Source organism: Magnolia sinica, chromosome 4, assembly GCF_029962835.1.
Source record: "Magnolia sinica isolate HGM2019 chromosome 4, MsV1, whole genome shotgun sequence".
In the NCBI taxonomy this organism is placed as follows: Eukaryota; Viridiplantae; Streptophyta; class Magnoliopsida; order Magnoliales; family Magnoliaceae; genus Magnolia; species Magnolia sinica.
This window is the reverse complement of record NC_080576.1, coordinates 67,626,054-67,650,429: the sequence shown is the minus strand read 5'-3', so window position 1 is coordinate 67,650,429 and position 24,376 is coordinate 67,626,054. Positions and strand designations below refer to the sequence as shown.

Below are 24,376 nucleotides of genomic sequence, written 5' to 3'. Positions count from 1 at the left end.
CATCCATGTAAATATGAGCTATAAGAATAAAATCCTCAGTCTTCTAAACAAAGAGTGTCCACACCCCCCCTAGAAAAACCATGGTCGATCAAAATTGAGTTAACCTTTCGTACCATACATGAGGGGCTTGTTTAAGACCATAAAATGCTTTCTTCAATTTATATACCTAATGAGGATATTTAGGGTCGACAGACCCTTTAGTTGTTCTACATAGATTTTTTTCCTCTAGTACACCATTCAAGAAGGCACTTTTAACATGTATCTAAAATAATTTAAACTCTAAAGCACGTGTTATGGACATAAGGATCCTGATAGATTCAAATTGTGCAACTAGGGCAAATGTCTCATCAAAATCAATTCCCACAATCTGAGAGTAGCCCTGCATAACTAACTTAGCCTTGTTTCTAATTATATTTTCCATATTCATCTGATTTATTCTTAAAAATTCATTTAGTCAAGGTAATATTTATATCCTATGGCCTAGGTACCAATTGCCAAACCTCATTTCTTTCGAATTGTTACGGCTCTTCTTGTATAGCTTATATTCAAAATTTATCTTGTAGAGCTTCTACACCATTCTTTGGTTCTATTTTTAAGGTGGAGCAAAGATGACTATTTATAGTCTCAAGTTGTCTCCTGCTTTTCACACTGTGTTGAGTGTGAAATATTATATATTTTTCCCTATTTATACCTTAGTTTTATAAACATGATAGTGCTTAATTAATTTAATTATGTATATTTTCATGTGCGAGATAATTTCGAGAACTTAAGGTGAAATTGATGCTAAAAGGAAGATTTATACTCGAAAGATTACTAAATGAAGATTTAGAATTTGGAAGTCACTGATGAAGAATTCACATGCCAAAGATCCAAGAAAACCAAGTGAGGAATGAAGAAAATCAAATATTTGAAATGAAGAAAAGGAATCCTAAAATTATCCTGAAAACAAACATATTCATGAAATTATCCTGAAAAAGTATATTATGAAACTTCAAGTATATTTTGGGAAACCATGCAGAGTGCATAAGTTTAAGGCTGTTTAAAATCTGAGTTTATTTTGGAAAACTGCGCATAGTATGTAAATTTGAGGCAATTTAAAGTCCAAGTCTATTTTGGGAAACTACACAGTGTGTAAATTTGATGCAATTTCTAGATTTTTCCAATTCGGTGCGAAAGTTGAAGTTCCACAACTATAAATTGGACTCCCTAGGATGCTCCAAAGCATCTTCTAGTGTTTGAAAAGGTCTTAAGGAGCATGCACAAGAGTAGAGCAGCCATCGAAGAGTTTTCCTTCTTCCCTAGTTTATTTTTCATGCTTTGTTTAAGAGATTTGGTTTCAATCATGTCTATAGTTGGCTAAACTTCTTAACTAAGGCTAAGAGGTGAAGCTTGTGACATGTTTAAATGTTTATTTTTCTTTGATTCTTGTTCTTATTGAATTTCATTGATTTCTGATTTGATATTAAATGAATATTTTCAATTTTTTATGATTTATTGTAACTCAAATTACAATAAATGTTGTGATAGCGTTGGATATCTTATTTTTTTGTTTTAAGATAGTGAGATTAGTAAATCCCGTTGTTCACCATCGTCTCCTGGGCATAGTAGGGTGATGGAATATATTCCAATCATCACAATTCTCCTCCATTAAGAATTAGGTCAATGAACTGTTCAGATTTAATTTAAATTGCTTTATCTTCCCATTGGATAGGATAGGACTCCAATTCCAATTGTGTTCTTTGAATCAAGTAATGTAGCATCTTGATAGCTACAAGTGGATCCTTGGCACCCTAATTTCTACCTTTAAATTCATAAGTTTTAATCAACATTATTCATCATTACTCTTAATTATTCAAATTTCAATTTAGATCTTTTTCTAGTTCTAGTTCTAGTTATTTTTAGAATATGTACAAATTTAGTCCCTGTGGATTCGACCTTGGTCTTACCGAGTTATTATTACATTGCGACCCTACACTTGGGGTTGTGAACACACCGGTACTAGGATCTCTAATAATTTGATTGAGGGGATGATCCTTGATAACCATTAAGTCAACCGAAGGTTGAGACACTTTTAGAGATGATGGTTTTTCATTAGATTTACTTATATGCTTGGACTCTCATCCTTATCCACATCAATTAAAGGACCTAAGTTGTAAGTGGATTAGTCATCAACAACCACATTGACTGATTCTTGAATAGGAGGTTATACTTCAAGCCCTCCACGCAGAGAACATTCTCAATCTTGGGCAACCTTTCCCGGTAACAGTTCCTCACCCAACAATCCGAGCGGTGCTTTCATCTTTAAAATTGACTAACCCATTATCAAAATTAGTGTAATGGTAAAATTGGATCCTGTCACCTTTCATGTGTCTAGAGCAACCACTATCTAAATACCATCTGGCATTACTACCAGCTTTGGCAGCTATATGAATTACTAGACAGTTTGTTTTGTCATTTATGACCTGTTTTGATATAACTTTCTTTAGGTCTGGATTATTTTTTTGGAGATAGAGTTTCTTTCTTGGACTCATCTATTAGGGGCAGACTTTTTCTAGGAGAATGACTTCTCTTCTCAAACTGATCGTTGTCCTGATTCACCTGAATCATCATTTTCTTTGCCTTTTCATTCATTTGGGCAACTTACTTGGCCAATTCCTCCATTCTTTTATCCATCTTAGGGGGAGTGGAAAACTTTCTCCTCACATTCTCCTTTTTTTGTGGTGACTGAAAGTGCCCTAGTTTGTCAATTAGCGTGAGGGATGAGTCGGTGAGTCAAGTGAGCCCCATACGAAGATTGTTCAAGCTATTGCCTCAACCCAATGTGTGTTCCGAGCTCGTTAAAAGGTAAACTAAGCCTCACATCCCATGTCCCAAAAATACTCAGGTGAATAAATCCTTAAAAGCCTTAGAACAACATATGAGTTAAAAGTCTGAAAACCTATTTCAAAATGAAAATTTTCTAAGTTTTCAGCTTAGTTCAATGACATCGAACACTCAGGTTCGATGACATCAAACAAGCTTCAATGACATTTAATAAGACTTTTTATGTCCAGTAACCACAAAATATTTGGGCAGAATATTCGATGAATCGAACATACCTTCGATGACATCAAACATCAATAATCGATGACATCGAAGGCTAGTCGATGTAATCGAAGAACTTATAGCTTTGTTCAACAAATCTTCTTGGTAAAATATTCTGATATTGCTCGAGGAATCGAACGAGATTCAATGTCATCAAAATTCAAACTTCGATGACATCGAGCAAGGTTCGATGACATCAAATCTGGACAAGTCTGGTCGAGCAAGCTTGAAAGGAAAATCAAATGGAAATGTTCAAGGAATCGAGCTAGCCTCGTTGACATCGAAATTCAAACGTCGCTGACATCGAAACTAGTTCGATGACATCGAAAGTGGACAAGGAAGTGTCCGGCGAGCTTTCAAGGAATATCTTCTGAAAATATCAATGAATTGAACTAAGATTCGATGAGATCGAACTTTAAAATTCAATGCCATCGAATCAGGCTCGATGACATCGTGGTGAGCCTTAAAGCGTTTAACAAGCTCTTGTGTAAAGCTATGTCGAGGAATCGAACTAAAATTCGATGACATCGAATTTCAAATCTCAATGATATCAAATCAAATTTGATGGCATCGAAAGTATACGTTCGATGACATCGAACTTAGTAACTAACAATTTTATTTCAGTTACAACTTTTTACCTTTATAAGGAGAGCTTGTTCTTGGTTGCTGTATTGAGAAAAAGAGAGAGCTTTGAGAGAGTAATTGCATACCACCTACCTTAAGCCCTTCTTCTCATGGGAGTTCATCCTTCAATCTACCCTCATCATTGATATTCAATAAAGTGGATTAATGAATGAACTTCTTCATTTAAGGATCATCCAGCTATCATCTTAATGACAAATCATTGAGCTGGGATCCCTTGAATGCTTAAAGAGCTTAGAATCTCTCTGTCTCTCAAAATGAGTAACATTCATTAGAGTAGATTCCATCATAGCCTTGACCCAACCCGTCACCTTACATTGGAGCATCATCAGTGTTGCGGATCAAGGGAGCTGAAGAATCTCCATCAACAAGGGAGTATATCTTCATCAACGTGCAGAACGGGGCTCATCTACTTATCTGTAAGTCATTAGAGTCCAGAGACCCTGTTGATCATTCCTTGTGTAGATCTGGGTCACAGGTGCATCTCAAACCTTTCAAGCCCTCATAGGAGGCATCCGATGGAAGAGTACGTTTAGGTGCTTAGTGTAGGACCTTTGCTCTTGTGTAGGGCATAAACTCAGGTCCTTTGTGTAGGTCCTTGGCTTGTGTGGCCTAAACTCAGGTCCTTTGTGTAGGTCCTTGGCCTGTGTGGCCTAAAACCTAGGTTCCTTGCGTGGACCCTTGGCCTGTGTGGCCTAAAACTTAAGTTCCTTGTATGGACCCTTGGTTTGTGTGGCCTAAAACCCATGTTCCTTGTGTAGACCCTTGGCCTGTGTGGCCTAAAACCTAAGTTCCTTATGTGGATCCTTGGCCTGTGTGGCCTAAAACGTAGGTGTTTTGTGTAGGACCTTTGCTCTTGTGTAGGCCATAAACTTTTGCCTTGCGTAGGCATATTTAGGTACCTTGTATAGGTCCTAGAGTCAACCTTGTATAGGTTGTAAAGGTTTGAGGTGAACCTGATTTGAAACCTCTGTTAGTGAAATCCAATACACTCAAGGGTTAAGTGCGTCTGCAGGGAGTGGAGTAGGCACATACCTGAAGCACTATAAGCGACTGTGTTTGGGATTAATATTTGCATATACTTTTATTGTGTTTACTTTGAATGATCACATGAAGCATGATAACATGAATATGTAGAACTGATAAGAATCACATCCCACACACTTTCATATAGTTCATCCATCATAGACAAATTGCTATATCTTGTTTAATATTGAGTAGTCTTGTGATTGGATCCTCTACTTGGCTTGGAAGCCATTAGAGTTAAAATGAGTATATCTCGATAGTTACATTGTAGATCAAGATTAGGCAAATAGGATTTTAAATTACCATAAAATTTTATGAAGTCCTATTCACCCCCCCTTTAGGACACTTTGACCTATTCCTACTTCTACTATAGCGGTCCTTACCGCAATTTCAATGATCTCTTTGGAGGACTTCTCACTAACTACAGCATTCTCCCAATTGGTATAAATTTACCTATATCGCTTGAAACTGGGTTGGATCGTGAGTTTTTAAATACCATGCATTCAAAATTTAAGTGACCAATGTCACCACATGCATGGTAAACATGGGATGCTCTTGGTTTGCTTCCTAAAGCTATTGACTCGTTTCTTACCACAGGAGACTAGATGTTGAACTAGTCTTAAAGCTATTATAACCTGTACCACTCTTGTCCCCCGACCTCTTACCTATACCTAATAGTTTTTCTAGTTTTTATTCACGTTGGGTAAACTTGTGATTCACGTTGGCATATGATTTTAATTTGTCAATTTTTAATTTTAGACCATGGTGAACAGATTTTAACATTTTTAGTTCCATTTTAAGGTTTTTATTTTTCTTTATCAATTCAACCACTTCGCTTTCATATCTTATATTTTGCACAGTATAGTTAGCATTGTCTCTTGTAAATTCTTCAGCCTCATCAGCCAATCGTTCTTTTTCAGCATTAACTTCTTCAAGTTCATTTCTCAATTGTTTGTTTTCGGTCTTACCCTGACCAAGCTTCTTAAAGACTTTTAAGCTTCAGTGTACAACTAGCCATAGGCTTCTTGTAGACCGTCATTACCATCTTCTTCCTCTTCTTCCTATGAGGAAGACTTGTCTTGCTCATGATCACCATGCTCTCCCGTGTTCTTTGATTTTGGGAGAGCTGTGGCAATGGAGGCCATAAGTAATCTCAATGAGACTTGGTCTCCATCACTCTAGGATTCATCTAACTCCGAATTTGAATCCTTTGAGTCATTCCATGCGGCAACCATTGCCTTTTGATTTATTTTTTGTGGGACACTCGGATGTAAGATGACCATAAGCTCTACAGTTATAGTGTTGAGGATCTTTTAACTTTTTAGGAGATTTACCTATTTAGTGTTTTGAGTCATATTTCTTTCCCCTTTTGTAAAAGTTTTTTCCTTGGCTCTTATTGAAGAATTTTCTAAATTTCTTGGCCAATAATGCCATTTCTTCATCATTCTCATCATCATCACTATCTTCTTTAGATTCCTATTTCTTTTACGATGTTTTTAAGACAATATTTTTTTGATTTAGTGGGAGTCTTGAAATGTAGTTCATAAGTTTGTAGGGAACGTACTAGTTCTTCTACTTTCATTTCATCAATGTTTTTACATTCCTCTATTGTTGTTACTTTGAAGGTGAATTGTTCCGTTAGTGATCTCTTCCTACAAATGCGTGTACTAGAACCTTCTCTCCTAACCTCAACATGGAGTTACATATGACATTCAGTTTAGTGTAAAAATCTATAAAGGTCTCATGCTCCTCCATCTTATTATTCTCAAATTGAGTTGTAAGGAGTTGGAGTTTTGAGTGCTTAATTGTGATAGTCCCTTCGTTGATGGTTTTCAATAAATCCCATGCTTGTTTGGCAGTTTCACACATACATATGCATTTGAACTCTTCTTGAGAGTTTGTATAGTAAATTGCATTTAGTGCTTTTACATCACAACTAGACCTTGTTTTGTCATAATCAGTTCAAAGATATTGTGGTTTGGGTCTTGAGGTGGTAACACCATCATAAGATATTATTTGTTCCATTGGTACTTGCCACCCATTTTCAACAATATCCCAAACTGCATGTTCTAAGGATCTAAGGAAGATTCATATTCTTGCTTTCCAATATGCATAATTAGATCAATAAAAAAATGGTAGTTTACAAACTGAAGTCCCCTCGGTCTTAGACAAATTTTCAAGCTCCAACTAGAATCTCCCTTTAGGTTGTTAAGCCCTTGAAGAGGAACCCTCTCTAATACCAATTGAAATTGCTATCTAAGTTCAATAGCTACTAAGATAGGAGTTAGATATGAATCCCTTAGGATTAAAAATTTCTAAATTAAATTGCTAAGCTCCACCTCTAATCCCTTACTTAACTATACAAGATATAAATTTACTAATTTAGTTCAACTCCAAAGCATGAGTATAATGAATCATTATGTGTGCATTTCATCAAACATGTTCTTTATACTAAGGATATTCATTCATGAACATTCAGCAAAAAATGAAACCAACATTAGACAAGATTCATTCAATCTATTGCACACTATGTATAGTGATTCAATTATATGCCTACTCACTCCCATCTAACTCACTCTCTCCTAGAATGTATTGAATTTCACTATCACAATAGTTTTAAATCAGATTTACCATAAACTTTTACAATCTACGCAAGGTTTACACATTTTGCATCGTCGATGTTCTAGGCAAGGTCTTAGTGAGTTTGGATCTCAAAATCAACAAGATGTCCTATACAGGGATGACACACGTATACTCCCGTTAGAGGCCTACACATTTTATCAAACTCTAAAGTCCAACTACATAGAAGAATCGATTTCCAGATAAAATGGACTTAAAAATAACTTTCTTACTCAAAGTGGATGAGCTCCCATGAATGTGCCTTGTTGAACAACTTCCTCCATCATGAACACTTCTTCTTTAGCTTCCTTGAACCGTAACCTTGAAGTAGATGTGGCCTTGTAGTACTGAGGTAAAAGAGAATGGTAGGAAAACTTAACTCAAGGTGATGGATCTTTAAGGTACAAGTTAGGATACCTAAGGACCAACATTCAATGTCCTTTAACACCAGAGATTTGCAATTAAAGATCATGGTTAGGGCAATAATGAATGCTGGAGTTTATGTTCTAATTCGAGTTTTGAATGCTCAATGGATGTGCTTAATCACAAGGATTGAACAATGAACTCAATGAGAAAAAGTGCTTAGAATGAGAGATTTTAGCAAGGGAAGAACACTCTCCCAAGGCTCTATGGATTTCTCACCGCCTTGCAAGGAAACCCCTCTTTGGGTTAAATAGAGAAGTTTTCAACGGTAAAAAAATGGACCGAAATTTGTCAACTTTGATGACATCGAGGTTCCCTTTGATGACATCGAGAAAATTCGAATTTCATATGTGAAGTTGTTAGATGGTTTACACTTCTCTACTCGATGTCATCGAGTGGTCTTTGATGACATCGAGGTGACCTGTTGATGTCATTGAAGATCCCTTAATGTCATCAAGAAAATAAGATAATATTGTCAATAACTTCTGGATAATCTGATGGTAGTTACTCGATGTCATCGATGACCCTTTGAGAATCACTCAATGGGATCGAATCAGTCTGGAATATGAGGATTTGATGTAATCTGATTTCTTTCCATGAGCATCCGTTTACCTAGCACTAGAATAGCTATTCCTATTGGGTTTGGGCTAGCTAGAGAGACATGATTATGGGCCTTACACAGGGATAGGTTTGAAGGAGTTCAAGGTATTTCATGGTTTTCTCATTTCTTCGGTACTTTGAATGCCAATGATCTTTGAGACTTCAATCTTCAATATTTCATGGGGCTCTCTGAGCTCAATGACTCATCATTTACACAAATTGAGAAATAATACACTTACACATGTGGCGAGATGATGATACCCCAAAACAATATGATTATCAATTGCAACATTAAAATCATATCAATTGAATGTCTAAACCATCTGAGCACTGGACATCCAAATGTATGGTTAGAAAGCATCGATGAATCACTTGTATGAGATCCTTACATTTGTGGCCCACATAAGGCTAGAAAATTTCTCAATTTTGGCCAAAATATATATTTTAATGAGCTTATTACAATTATTCTATTAAATATCTCACACACACATAAATATAGATATCCATACACATTATTTTGGGATATTGATTCCAATGTAACCGTAATTCACCAACTATACTTGAAGATATGGAATAACCTTAATTCCAATGGAACAGTGATCTAGATTCCAATGCATTCCAAGACCCAAGCTCCCAAGCGGGCGCCAGCGAGCGCAGCTCCCGCGAGTTAGCGGCCATTGTTGCGTGATATCCACGCATACTCGACCCAATCAGCAACGTTTCAATGTTTCGACTTTTAGCTGAAGGCCTCGACCATTGAAAAGCTTTCTCCCTCCTGCCTGCTCGCTCGTCAAACGCAAGAAAACCAAAAGATCCCTGAAACCCTAACATTGAGAAAACCACAATCCTTAACAAAAAAAAAGCAGAGATGGCAGATCCAAGAAGAGATCGAGGAGCAGAAGACGATCTCCGTCGCCTCTACAACCCCTACCAAGATCTCCAGGTCCCGATCAAAACCCTCTACAATCTCCCTACTTCTCCTGAATTCCTCTTCCAAGAAGAATCCATTGCTCAGCGCCGCTCTTGGGGCGAGAACCTCACCTACTACACGGGCTCTGGCTACCTCACCGGGGCCATAGCTGGTGCTGGCAAGGGCTTTGTCGACGGCGTCCGATCCTCCGAGCCTGGCGACACGCTCAAGCTCCGCATCAACCGGATCCTCAACGCCTCAGGCCAGACTGGCCGTACGTTTGGAAACCGCGTTGGTGTGATTGGGCTTCTATACGCTGGTCTCGAGAGTGGGATTGTGGGTTTTAGAGACACTGATGATGTGGTGAACAGCGTGCTGGCGGGGTTGGGTACGGGAGCTCTGTTTAGGGCGGCGCAGGGGCTGCGGTCTGCAGCTGTGGCTGGAGCCATTGGAGGGTTGATGGTTGGAGCTGTGGTGGCTGGTAAGCAGCTTCTGAAGAGACATGTGCCCATCTAGGGTTTGTTCCCCCCTCTCTCTTTCTCACTCTTCCTGTTTCAGAATTCTTCTTGGAAAGATATAAATGTTCTATTTTTTTTTTTTTCCTTTCTTTTCTCTCCTAATTGTTGTAATTGTAGAATATTTGTATGGATGTTGAATAAATACAGGGAACGCACCATGATTGAGTTCTTTTATCAGTCTATAAAGGTCATGATTCACATTTCCTATTGAGTGTTGCGTTTATCCATATGCTACATATAGTTTGTAGAATGATTATGATTTGAGAACTTATCAGCTATTTTCGCTTTGGAGTCTGCCATTGTTCGTCAAGGATAGATGAATGTGTACTCTAGCATGCCATCTCGGTATATTTCCTGAGGCCTGTTTTGATGCATAACTAAAACAGACTGCAAACTATAACAACAATCTGGAATAATCCTGGCGAAATAAAATGCAATTTCACTGAATAGTGGCTGGTCACCTATTTGGATGCCCATACTCCCCAGTGCACTAACCCCATTAAAATCACACCTTCTCATTTAATAAAACACCCAATCCCATAAACAAATATGCATGGAAAGCTTCTAATGTGATTAGTAAGATTCATTTTCCGTTAGCAACTAAATTTCTGATGGATCCACTTTCCTCTTGTATTTTGTAATGACAACAAAGTTAACACTCATTCTCCACTACTAGAAATGGTCTTCTTCTTCTTCTTCTTCTTTTTTTTTTCACCCACTAGGGTTGTTCTATTCTTTCCTTTAATGATAAGTTTGTCAAAGTAATGCACTCGTCATTCATGCTTAGCACATTTCAATGCCCAACAATCATTAGTTTCCAAATTGGGCGAAATTACACATCTAGAAGGCTATTTCCAAGTTTTTATATGGATCGAGAGGGGTCATAGAAATCTTTGCCAAATGGGGAAGATATGAAATTGGTTAAGGTGACAGAATTCAGTTCTAGGTGACCTTTCAATGAACGATCGGTTTTTGTTGCAGTTTTCAAGATTGCACTTCATTTTTGAAAGGATCATTCTTGTCATGTATGCCTCTTTAAAAGAAATTATCTTGTCAAAGACTGCTTTGAAATTTCAGGAGGTCATTCAATTTGGAGTTTGGTTAAAGAGAAACTTGTAGGAATTTGAGCTTTAGCCATTGGGAGATCTCCTCAAGGTGTGAGAAGAGGTAAACCTCCCTAGATAGAATTAGAGAGGATCGCATTTAGGCCACACCAGTGTTTTAAATAGCGGTAGGGTGTTGCGTAGCGTTCAACCCTCCGTAGCGTGTAGCGAAATAGCGTAGCGTGTAGCGTAAGCTACACAATACTTCTATTTTTTAATAAAAAAAGAAAAGAAAAATATGATAAATATTAAATAGTAAGAAAAAAGCAAAATATATAAAAGTCACATTCTTCAAAAAAAAACATGCATTACAGTGGACCCCACGCATGTGGGCCATGCCATACACACACCATAGTGGACCCGCGCATGTGGGCCATGCCATACACACACAACAGTGGACCCCACGCATCTGGGCCATGCCATACACACACCACAATGGTCCCCACGCATGTGGGCCATGCCATACACACACCATAGTGGACCCGCACATGTGGGCCATGCCATACACACACAACAGTGGACCCCACGCATGTGGGCCATGCCATACACACACCACAATGGTCCCCACGCATGTGGGCCATGCCATACACACACCACAGTGGACCCCACGCATGTGGGCCATGGCTGCGCATGTGGGTCATGGCATAAAACACCATAGAGGACCCCCACACGTGGGCCGTGGCATAGAACACTACAGTGGACCCCACGCATGTGTCCCACGTGATGGTTGGATGAGTCAAATCCATGCCATAGACACCACAGCCCCCATAAAAAGAAAAAAAATTGAAAAAACAATGAAAAAATAACACAACATTTCAGTACAAATAAAAATAAAACTCATTAACAATGATTAAAGGCCTAAAACATACCTTGAATAGAGATTTAATCAACTAAAAATTGATTTTTGGGAGTTGCATGTCCGCGCGGCTGCGAAAAGAGGGATACGCGATTTCTCACTTGTTTGGGCTTCAATGCTTCTGAAATTCCAGCAAGATGATGCTCTTGTAATTCCGATTGAACTCCAAAAATCGGATTTGAGAAAGGGCTCTTCGAAATCTTGGAATCAAAGCTTCAAAAATGAGGAACCGCAATAGGGCTGTTCGAAAGCCCTAATACGATTGTTTTAAGTTTTAAAAAAAGTCTTGTAATATGAGTCTAACACCACCTACTCAAAAGGAAAGATGGCCAGTCATCACCATTTAAAAACAAGTTTTTAACTAAAACGACTTTTATTTTAAAATCCTTACGGTAGTCTTGAGGCGTACGCTATATACGCTACACGCTACTTATGTGTAGCATATGCTACAGCCTTGGTAGCGCACGCTACTGCGTATTTACGCTATTCCGCACGCTACGTAGCGTTTTTTGTACGCTACGCTACGTAGCGTACGCTACACGCTACGCTACCACGCTGTTTAATACACTGGGCCACACATCTCATGAAGTTTTTAATGAATGAGTTTTGTAAAGAACTTCATCCTAGTAACATGGTTAAACCTCCTAGCCAGTGTAGTCAAAGGCATTCAGGGTGCACGTCTAGGTGTTTTGGGTCACTTGTGCTACGTTTGGACTCTAGGTTAGGTGCTATCCTAGGCATGCACCTAGTCACATGCCTAGCGCTTGGCGTCCACTGTTCAGGTGCACCTGGGTGCCATTTGCATAATGTTGGGTACCACAAAGAATGGTCTTCTAGGTATTTTGACACCCATTAAGGGTGGGAAAATGTCTTATAAACTCCTTTGAGCACAATTTCTTCATTTAATTTAGATTCAAGCTTTGATTCGTGTAAAATATTTCCTTCCAAGTTTCTTAAATTTTCCATAAGCAATAGAAATCTTCTTTCTTACTTCTTTTATTGGTGTTTTACGCACTACATTGGACTTAAGGGAAATTTGAATTTCCATCTAAGCCATACAAGAGATAAAAGACGAATTGGGGATTTTAGGTGAATTGTAAAATTTATGATGGATAATTTTGATATCAAAAATTTTGATTTTTAGGATTTAAAAAATTTAGGGATGATATCGGGTTGGGAAATTTGGGGGAGTTGGAGAAATTAGGAAGTTTAGGGTTACGTGCGAGAAATTGGAAATTTGGGTGATGCAGGACAATTAACCACTTGGTCTAAAAGCTCGAATTGATAGAGCGTGACGAATTAATCCCTTTATCTCATAGCCTAGGCCCCAAATCAATGGGTTAGGTCCTTGGCCGAACTCTCCTTGTGGGCCCCAAATTCATGGGTTCTGCCTCACACGACCCCAAATCCATGGGTTATGCAGGCCACCCACCCCGAGTGTGCCCCTGCATCCCACAGGCCACCCCACTTGAGCCTTTATCACCCTCGATGAGGAGTCTCGAACACGAGACCTCCTGCTCTGATACCAATGTGATACAGGACAATTAACCACTTGCTTTAAAAGCTCGAACTGATAGAGCATGGTGAATTAATCTATTTATCTCATAGCCCAGGCCCTAAATCCGTGTGTTAGGTCCTCGGCCAAACCCTCCTCGTGGGTTCCAAATTTATGGGTTCCGCCCCCTCGTGGGCCCTAAATCCATGGGTTCCACCTCATACAAGCCACCTGCCTCACACAGCCCCCAAACCCATGGGTTCTGTGGGCCGCTCACCCCGAGTGTGCCTCTGCATCCCACATGCCACTCCACTCGAGTCTGGTGGGAATATGCCCCTGCATTATTGAGTCTAAAATTGGGAGAATTTAGGAGAACTTTGAGATATGAGGTTTTGACCTAAGAGGAATTGAGAATTTCATGACATCAGGTTTCTTAGGTTTAGGAAATTAGGAGTTTGAAGTTCTAGGTTTTTGTGGGTTCATTGGAATGTTTGTGTGGATGTAAATTTTGGGAAGTGGTCTATCAATAACTTTACAATTAGTTTGTTTCATCCCACTCTTAGAGCTAAAACTAATGATGAAATCAATATAACATATATGATATAAAAGGATGAAACAATTGCACTTGGAATCTCAAGGCATCCGCCTAGGGGTGCCTAGGTGTTTCGGGTGTTCCAGGTGCAATTGCACCATGGGTGCGCCTAGTGTCTTCTACATTGTTGCTTGCTTTAAGTTTTGGGGCCCCTGACTGTGTTCCTCCTCAAGTAGAAGCTTTTTTGGTTGGGCCATAGTGGCCAAAAAGATTTCGTGTTGGACCACTTATAGAGGATAAATGTGTCCCTTTCTAATATGTGTTTCTACAATGTGAAATGGTTGGGGATATTTTGGTTTTTTCTTTCATCTATTTGGGTAGCCCTTTTAAGTTTTAAGTTTCAATTATATGGGATATATGGATTATGGAAGGAAATGAATAGTATAATTTTCAACGGTAACTCTTGGCCCTCTTAGTCTTTGGTAGTGCAGATTTGAGTTTCATCTTGTAGGTTGGGACTTTTGTCTATTTGAACTATAGAATTCAAAAGGTTGAGGATTTCTAACTTGCAAAGTTGTTGGACCAAAGCCATCCAAGGTGGAATATTGAACCTTAAGGAGGAAGGTTTATTGGATCTCTCCTCCTAGGTGTTGGAAGTTGAATTTGGACGGGAGCTCTATGGGAAATCTCAGAAATTCTGGAATTGGTTAGGGTGATCTATGACCACCATGGGGTGATAAAAGTGGCAGCCTGGGCTTGGCGGGGATTCATGATAAAATTTTTGCTGAGATATTTGCAATTAAAGTGGGGTGATCATGGTTCTAATATCTGTAACTTATGGCCTATTGGTTGATGTTGGTACACGAAATGTGTGAAATGGTCTGACCCAACGCTACCTAGATTGCTGGTCACTTTGGTTCGTGGTACTAGAACAAGCACATGGTATTCTACTTCCTCCAGTATTCGGTACCCTAGGGATTGGATCATGTGGTTTCCTCCAGTTCATACATTAGATACAAATTCATGTTGTAATTTATATTTGAATGATGGATGTTGTTATTATTATATTTTATCAAACTATGTAATAGACTGTTACATAGCGTGTGGGGAGTTTTGTGCTTTCATTGCTGATCCCAAGCCCGGGTAAATGAGGGTTGTGTCTAGTTGGCAACCGTCATGAAACTTTTGCCAATAACTTCCTAACACTACTATTATTATACTTTATATATGAAACAACGAATTTATGCATGCTATTGTATAATTCAAGGTATGAATATCTACATGTAAATATAAATTTACGTTACAGCTTAATCAACAATAATAGTATAGAGCAATACTAGGCCTTTAAAGGGAATATGTACTATCTCGTGAATAGAAGCTAGAGAATCTCTCATCATTCCTTAACCTCCCTATTTCTCATCTATAATTTTCTTTTGGCCTTTTTTTTTTTTTTAAAAAATAAAATTATTAAACATTGAGTTACCTTCTGGAAAAAAGTAGAGTATGGAATCATAATCTTAATGACCTATAATCTAGATTGTGCGATTCGGAATCATAATTTTTTGTTGATATAATATGTTTGTATATTTACCATGTAAGTCATCCATCATGTGGGGCCTACCCTTGACTGCCCATCCATCTCAAATCACTTTGAGTGTACTCTCATAGCCATTTGATCAATGGCTACAGAAATGGACATTTCAGATTTATTACAAGAGGTTTGGTAATTGATATAGAGCATAGGTCATGACTCATGAGGGGCCCACCCTCAATTGCTTGTCCCTCTCAAATCACTTTGGCCGGATGATCCTACAGTTCCTAACCACCAGATTAGTGGTTTGGGAAATGGATGGTCCATATTGAGTATATACTAGATGGGTCTAATAATTGATGTGGATTGTCCACTATATGTGGCCCACCCTCAATTGCACAGCCTCGTCATATCACTTTGAATAAGATCATTATAACCATTGGATTAGTGGTTTGGTCAATGGAAGGTTCATCTTCAGAATACTAGAGGTCAAGTGTTGATGTGGACTGTCCATCTTTTGGGCCACCCTTTAATTGCATGCCCCTCTCAAATCACTTTGATTCCCCATTCCTCTCAAATCACTTTGATTGGATACTGGTAATCATCATATTAGTGGTTTGGGAAATGGGCGGTCCGTATTGAGCATAATGAAGCAGAGATTTGGACCATCCATGAATGGCCCACCTTTGACCAACCATTCTTGTCAAATCACTTTAATAATATGATCCTAGCCATCGGGTTAGTGGTTTTGGAAGTGGATGTACATTTTGAGCATAATAGAGAGTTCTAAGCATTGACGTGTCCATTATGTGTGGCCCACCTTTGATTGTCAATCCCTCAAATCACTTTGACTAGATGATACTAACTATCAGATTAGTGGTTTGGGAATAGATGGTCCATATTGGGTTTACTGGTGAGGTCTAAGCACTGATGTTAGCCGTCCATCATGTGGGTCGCACCTTTGACTGCCCATCCCTCACAAATCACCTTGATCGGATGATCCTAACAATTGAATTAGTGGTTTTGGAAATGGTCCATGTTGAATATAATAGAGATGTCTAAGCATTGGTGCAGCCCATTCATCATGTGGGGTCCACATTTGATTGTCTATCCCTCTCAAATTACTTTAATCAGATGATCCTAACCATCCAATTAGTAGTTTGTGAAATGAACAATCGATATTTAGTATACTGGAGAGCTCTAAGCATTGATGTGGACCATCCATCATGTGGTGCCCACCTTTAATTACCCATCCCTCTCAAGTCTTAAATCACTTTGTAGGAGGATCCTAACCAACTGATTAGTGGTTTGGGAAATTAATGGTCCTTATTGAGTATATTAATGAGTTTTAAGAATCAAGGTGTGCCGTATCAGTGCCTACTGAAACTGATATGCTTATTGGCCGATACGACAACATGACGGCCATTACCCTTCTTATCGGCAACCTCGACTCCGGCATGCAAACCTTGATTCTGTGATCCTGGATTACATAATGAAGAACCTTTTCATCAAAAAATTGAACTCAACGTTCATACAAAAATGGCCATTTATACAAAAATATCACGCTCCTATCATACAAAAAATATTCAAACTTACAAATATATACATCAGTAGTGTATAATCACACACACACAGAAAAAAAAAATCATATTTATATCTAAATTTCTTCTTCTTTCTATGATATTTTCTCCTTGTTGCAGGTTTAGTGGCCGCCTTCCTCTTCCTTTGCACTGGGACATCCAGTTGGGTTCACAATACCTTTATCTCCTCTCCTTCTTCATCGACCTTATTTTTTCTTTTCCTTTTCATTAGTTCTTGGTCCTTCCAGCTTCCTAATGTGTTGGAGACAATCAAACGAAAGGGATTGTCTGAATTTAGGGATTTCTTCCTGCAGGTTAAATTCGAAAGTAACACAATTTAGTCTAAAAAAATAAAAATAAAAAATATATGTGATATGCACACCCACATACATATTTGAAACTTACTGGGAGGAAATCAATTGTCTTTTAACTACATAAGAATTCATTGAACTTCATCATGTAAATGGTGTAATCTTCCCCATTTGTTTTGCTTTGGGCGACTGTTCATCATTATGACGCTCCGTTAACCTCCTAGAAAGAATTCCCATTGTCAAATATATGAAAGAGCCACTTGACTCTATTGACCAATGCTTTGACGTATCTATCGTTTTTGGCCTCACATTCGTCATGTAAACTGTTGACCAACACAACTTGTCTTTTGGAAGGGTGGATGACGACCAGAAACCAATGTTGTTCACGCACGCTATGTGGGACGTACACCTACCAAGCATATACAAATAATATAACTATAATTACATCTATTCAATAACAACTACTATCATTTATTCATGTAGATATGCAACTGTAGGCTTACAGAATCATACTCCCACAGCCTTACGCTCGTCAAAGCCTTTCACCAGAGCCAGAAGGTTTTTATTAACGTGCTCGAACTAAATATCATATCTATCCTGGTGATTTCCAGCACCATACTCACAGATCTTATCGACATCGATCTCTAGGAGTTGCTGTCATAGAAGAACAAAAACTAATAAGAAACATCTTTACCATACCTGTTCATTGAAAAAGTGAATCTACAAGTTGGAAATGGACGTTACCATTAAAAAAGTCGTCATGAATATGCAATCCTGTGGGTAAGCTAGGTGATATAGAATGCAATGCTCGGTAAAAAAAAAATCAATATGCAACTTTACTCCCCGTGTATTAAAACAAGTCTCATTAAACATGGATAGTAGAAAATCTCAAATAACGTAAGAAAAAGCAAGTCTACTTCATCATTGACCTATGAATTTAGTTTCCATGGGCATCTCAACCATATGAGATCCTTCGTGTCATATGCCTTTTTTCACTTCGGCATACTCTTATGGGATTAGGCTTCTATGTGGATCCATATAATCCCGCAATAGGACCAACGACATCATCAAGCTTGGTGCGGGGTGCCATGTATGTAGTGATGGGTATTTTGATGGATGTACATCGCTCCTCATCAATGTTTGCGGGCTGGCCCCCCACCTCATCCGTGTTTGTGGGCTGGCCCCTTGCCTCATCATGTTCATGGGTTGGCCCCGCTCCTCATTCATGTCCGGGTTGGCCCTCTGCATCATCCATAGGACTCTGTCGGTCCCCAACCTCCTCCCCTAGAGTCATTAGGCTCCTAGTCTGTATATAAATCACATGTTAGAGATGCAATATTGGTAACTTAATATCAAAATGTAATGACTTAGAGTTGTACAATAAAGCAATCACGAATTAAAATACCTTAAAAGCCTTTAACTTTTCCCTCAGTACCTTCTTCCCCCATATTTTCAGTCTTCCCTCAATTGCTTCACTTCTTCACGCCTCTTTTTATTCTCCTCTCAGCTCCTTCACTTCTCTTTTGGTGTTCCCAACCCTATTTGACACCTTCACAATGAATTTTATACCACCAAGGTGACTAAATACCTTAACAGTTAGATCCTCAACCAAGGCTTTGAACTCCGCTTTTAGTTCTCCCTTCCCCATCTCCTTCTTCCTCACCTCCTTCCTCAACTCCACATCTTTTTTCCCCACCTCCTTCCCCAACTCCACCCCCTCACCCTTTTGCTCCCTCAAGTAAAATTGTCTAACGCCTTTAATGGCGTCCGTCTGTTCCTCATCGGTAGTTGGAGTGAGCTCACCAGACACCATCTACAAAAGCAAGTATGCTTTGTCATGCAAAATCATAACCATAATGCACCTTAAACAAACAACTAAATGGAATCTGACTTACCGACACTTTTTTGAAGACCTTTGACAATAGATTAAGTGCAGCCTGTAGAGTACTTGTAACTCACAGTCGGGTTGCTCATGCACTCATACAACGCACCTTTGTACGGAATCCACTTGAGGAATCTTGGAATTTGGGGGAGAGCCTTTCTCATGGCCCATCCACCAATGCCGAATAGCTCGGGGAATCACTCATGTGCTCATATTTGTTGCACCAAAGAAAGATGCATTATACATTAGTCAGGACAAGTAAGGAATATAATAATGAAAACAAAACTTCTCTGTGAAATAAGTCAACAATAATTACATGTAGCGCATACGAGCATCCACACACGTTGTATGTTTCGAGATGGTGATCATTTATTGCATAATCAGCCATTTCTTTCAAATATTAGTACTCCACAGAGCCCAAGGGGTATCTATTCAACTCTATTAAAGAATATGCTAACTCTATGTATTCATTTACACAACCATTCTTACTAGGAGATCCTACAAGTAGCATTTTGACATGTATGCTTAGTGCTAGCTTGATTGCATCCGTATGTTTTTTTGACCCACGAAGTTATCGAAAAGCTACTTTTAAATTGTTCTTCATAACAGCTACCTGGCACAAAATTTTCTCCCCAATGTCCTTCCCTTTCTTACCCCCATCAATCTCCATCGTGATCAGGGTATCCCAAATCGGTTACGTTTCGGCCGTAATGGCCGATACGTAACGGTAACGGCGGTTACCGTTACGTGATACGGGGCTGAAACGGAGAGGTGCAGAAAACGGAACCGAAACGGCCGTTACAAGGCATAACGGCCGTTACGAGCCCGTAACAGTTGTTACAGGCAGTAACCCTTAAAGAAAAAAAAAAAAAAAAAGAAAACGAAAAGAAAAAGTGAAAAAAGAAAAGAACAGAAAAGAAAAAAGAAAAAAAGAAAAGAAAAGAAAAAAAAAAGGAAACGAAAAGAAAAAGCGAAAAAAGAAAAGAAAAGAAAAGAAAAAACAAAAAAAGAAAAGAAAAGAAAAAAAAAAACTAACCTTATTCTCGCTTCCTCTTCTTCTACTTCTTCTTCTTCCTCTTAGTCTTCTTCTTCTTCTCCGCGGCGCTGCTGCAATTCATCATGGCGCTGCTGCAGCTCCTCCTCCTGCTTCTTCTTCTTTTTCTTTCCCCTCTGGTGCAACTCCCTCTCCACCCTCTTTCTTTTTCCCTCTCGTTTTCTCCTTCTCTCTCGTTTTCTTTCTTTCCTTCTCATTTTTTTCTTTTTATTTTTATTTTTTCCCCTCATTTCTCTCTCCCTCTGTCGCAGTCTCAAAAAAAATGAATGGGGGCGTTGGCCGGACGCGGATTAGATATTGACAGGTTAGTAGCGAGTCGGCTACTGAAGTGACGTTACCAAGTTCTGTGGGCCCCACTATGATGTATGTGTTGTATCCACACCGTCCATCCATTTTGAGATATTATTTAGGGCATGAGCCAAAGAATTGAGGTAGATAAAAAGATGCAGTGGACCCCACCACACAAAACAGTGGGGAGAGTGATTCCCACCGTTGAAACTATCCTAAGGCCCACTATAATTTTTATTTGAAATCCAACCTATTCAAAAGTTAAAAAAGACATGAAATAAGGTAAAACACAGATATCAGCTTGATCTAAAACTTTCGTGGCCTTTAGAAGTTTTTAATGGTGGGCATCACTGTCCCCACAGTTTTCTGTGCTGGGGTCCACTGGAGCTTTGGATTTAACTCATTCTTTGGATATTGCCCTAAAATGATCTCTACAAATGGATGGAAGGTGTGGATATAAAACATACATTATGGTGGGGCCCACGGAACTAGGTAACGTCACTTCAGTAGCGTGTCTCGCTACTCAAACCTGTAGGTAGCTAATCCGCGCCCGGCATGACTATTTTACAGCCACGTACGTACCTTATTTTATCGGTAGTCTGCAGCGTATGCCGCTTAGTGCACTTGCATTATTTTAGCGCATGCGGCTCACTTTAATTTGTGTTGTATTATATATCCATGCCACCCATCAGTTTTTCCTGATCATTTCAAGGCATAGTCCCTAAAAGGAAGCAGATCCCGATCTCAAGTGGACCGCACAGTAGGATTGAATGTCCACCGTGCACTTGCATTGTTTTTGTGCATGTGGTCCACCTTGATTTATGTGTTATATTATATATCCATGCCACCCATCAGTTTTTCTTGATCATTTCAAGGCATGGTCTCTAAAATGAAGTAGATTCGGATCTCAAGTGGACCGCACGGTAGGATTGAATGCCCACCGTTAAAAACCTATTATGACCCACTGTAATGTTTATTTACCGTTGAAACTGTTGACAAGGTTGCATGGACATGGATCAAGGAAAACACAAGTTCGCAACTTAAAATAATATTAACAAATAATAATAATAATAATAATAATAATAATAATATAAGTTTTAATTTTCGGAATTCAATCCCTATTGTGTGGTCCACCAAAGATTTGGATTTGCCTCATTTTTTGGACCATGAGTTGGCAAAAAATGATGGACAACATGGATATACAACAAATGCATCAAGGTGGGTCCTATGTTCAGTGCGTCATTCACTAGTGGTCCACCTAAGATTTAAATCTACTTGATTTTTTGGATCATGCTTTAAAATGAGTTGGCAAAATAGATTGACGGCACGGATATACAAATACATCAAGGTGGACCCCAATTTCAAGGCCTCACCCACTAGTGGTCCACCGTAGATCTGGATCTACCTTATTTTTGGACCATGCCTTAAAATGATTTGATAAAACAGATGGATGTCATTGATATACAATACATATATCATGGTGGGCCCTATGTACATGGCCGTAAAAATTGTCCATGAGGCATACTTTAACTCAAAATTAATAAATTAAATTATGGCACTATTGTTGCCAAGTCACAATTTCAAAATTAAATTGTTTAAATGATTCTCACCGTTAATTTGCAAACACTTGTTTTTTTGAAATATGATCATTTGATATTTTTCATTTATCACTGTTCAATAAATATCCACCAATCCATTAGTGAGATAAGTGCCAATAGATTGCATGAATTTAACATTGATTTGGGGCATCAAATGGTCCACCAAATCAGTTCTAAATCAACAACACTATTTACTTGAATATAATTTCAAATTTTTTCTTAAGATTTATTGGGAAAAGTTATATTAATTTGTTAGATATATGAATTATATAATTGGACATAAAAGTCCCTAGATTGTATGTTGAAATAAAATGTACACAAGTCACAAGGTATGTAATACAACAAACCTACAAATATGAGATATTTTGGTATTAGATTTATTTTAATTAATTCATATTGATATCATATGGTAAAATAATTAAATATAAAATATCTATAGCCAATACCAGGTTGTCTGGTTCATAAATTTATCAGACAATCCGATACAGCTTCTCACCAAAGAGTGGACCGTTACACCACTATAAATATGTTCCAATTTATAAATGAATGCATATTTGGAATGCTTAGAATATTTCGGATTTAATCCATATTTTTTCATATTTTTTTGGCAATTTTTTTTATTTTTTTTTTGCACCATTACGGGCCGTTACTCCCCCGTATCATCGATACACCCCCGTATCCGTATCGGTATCGGTGGGCACCGTTACGTCAACCGATATCGATACGAGATACCTTGATCGTGATATAATGTCCAAACCTCAGGCCCATAATTAGGGCGAAGTCCATCTCCGTGAATGTCAAAATGTGGCCCAACACATCAAATCTTAGGCCACCAATGTGCCTTTATATAAGACAGTGGACCAGTTGACCGGAAGCTCGCCATTGTGCTTAACCAAAATCAATCAAAAATCCGAAGCATGATTTCCTCAACAAATCTCTCTGAATGTAGCACTTGTCAAAATCATTGTTCATGTCCTTTAGAAATTGAATGGAGCACTTGGGTGATACTGACACATTCTCATAATCCAAGTAGGGACTAGCCATTCTCGATATTTCTGAATTTGCAATGCATGACAGAGATAGTATTAACATCTAAGATAAGATAAAAAATTAATAGCATAGAAAAATAGAAGTAATTAAAATAGTAAGGGTCATGGTTGTTACGTAGTAAGAGTTGTGGTTGTAATGTAAAAAGGGTCATGGTTGTTACGTAGTAAGAGTTGTGGTTGTAATGTAAAAAGGGTCATGGTTGACATGTAATAAGGGTCATGGTTGACATGTAATAAGGGTCATGGTTGACATTTAGTAAGGGCGTGTTTGGGCGGTGGGATTAGAAGGGATTAGGTGGGATGGGATTCAAAAAACATAATTATTACCCATGGCAGGGATTGTCCCCTGTTGCCATGGGATAAGATTAATGCCATGCTTTGTTGGTAATACGATGGTACATTGAATGGATATACCCACCATCATTTGAAAGTATTGAGAATAACACACGTGTTATATCTAAACTGTTCATTTGTTTTGTAACCTTATTTTATGGCATGGGCCTAAAAATGAGGTAGATCCAAAACTTATGTGGCCCCAAAGAAGTTTTCAACGGTAAGTATTCAATCCCCGTTGCTTTCTATGGTGGGGTCCACTTGAGCTTTAGATTTACCTGATTTTTTGGCCCATGCTCTAAAATAATCTCGAAAAATGGGTGGACGGTGTGGTTATAGCCCACACATCATGGTGGAACCTACACAACTTGCTAACATTGAGTGAAATTGGCACGAGACCCAATGCAATTACATCTAATCTAATTCCAAGCTTTTCCATTCTTCCCAAACATGGAGTGGAATTGGCACAGGACCAGATGAATCCCATCCCACCTAATCCCTTCTTATCCCACTGCCCAAACACGCCCTAAGGGTTATGGTTGACATGTGGCAAGGGTCGTGGTTGTCATGTATGAAGGGTCGGTAATTTTCATATACTAAGGGTCGTGGTTGTTATGTACTAAAAGTTGGTGTTGTTTAACAAGTGTTCATCAAAAGCAAACACAAGAAAACAAAAATCTTCTTGCTTGTGTTCAACATTACAACCTTGACCCTCATAACCTCAAACCCATACGGAGATCTCCTCCCCATAATAAAAACAATCAAATGTCTCTGTACAACCTTCCCTTCGACTCATAAGCAAATCGAATGGTATCCCCCCCCAAAGAAAAAAAAGAAGAAGAGAAACATTAAACTTTCTCCTTCCTTGTGGCCACCATATTTCCAACTTATGATTCTTCGGTGTACTGCCCTTGGGCCTAAGCGAATGCCAGAGGGTTGCAC

The 24,376-nt window shown here is 38.7% G+C and overlaps 1 protein-coding gene across 3 annotated transcripts in view; it reads left to right on the top strand.

The window, feature by feature from the left end:
• Positions 1–9,014: 9,014 nt before the first annotated feature.
• LOC131243191 (mitochondrial import inner membrane translocase subunit TIM23-2-like) overlaps positions 9,015–24,376 on the top strand; it is a 34,507-nt gene continuing 19,145 nt past the window's right edge. Inside the window, exons 1-2 of one of the 3 annotated variants that reach the window (XM_058242356.1) lie at positions 9,015–9,821; positions 17,040–17,236. In XM_058242356.1, coding sequence (XP_058098339.1) covers positions 9,263–9,820 — 558 coding nt within the window. In that variant the 5' untranslated portion in view covers positions 9,015–9,262 and the 3' untranslated portion in view covers position 9,821; positions 17,040–17,236. Of the gene's footprint in view, positions 9,822–17,039; positions 17,237–24,376 lie in introns of those variants that run through there. The other 2 variants (XM_058242355.1, XM_058242354.1) reach the window with 2 other exon arrangements.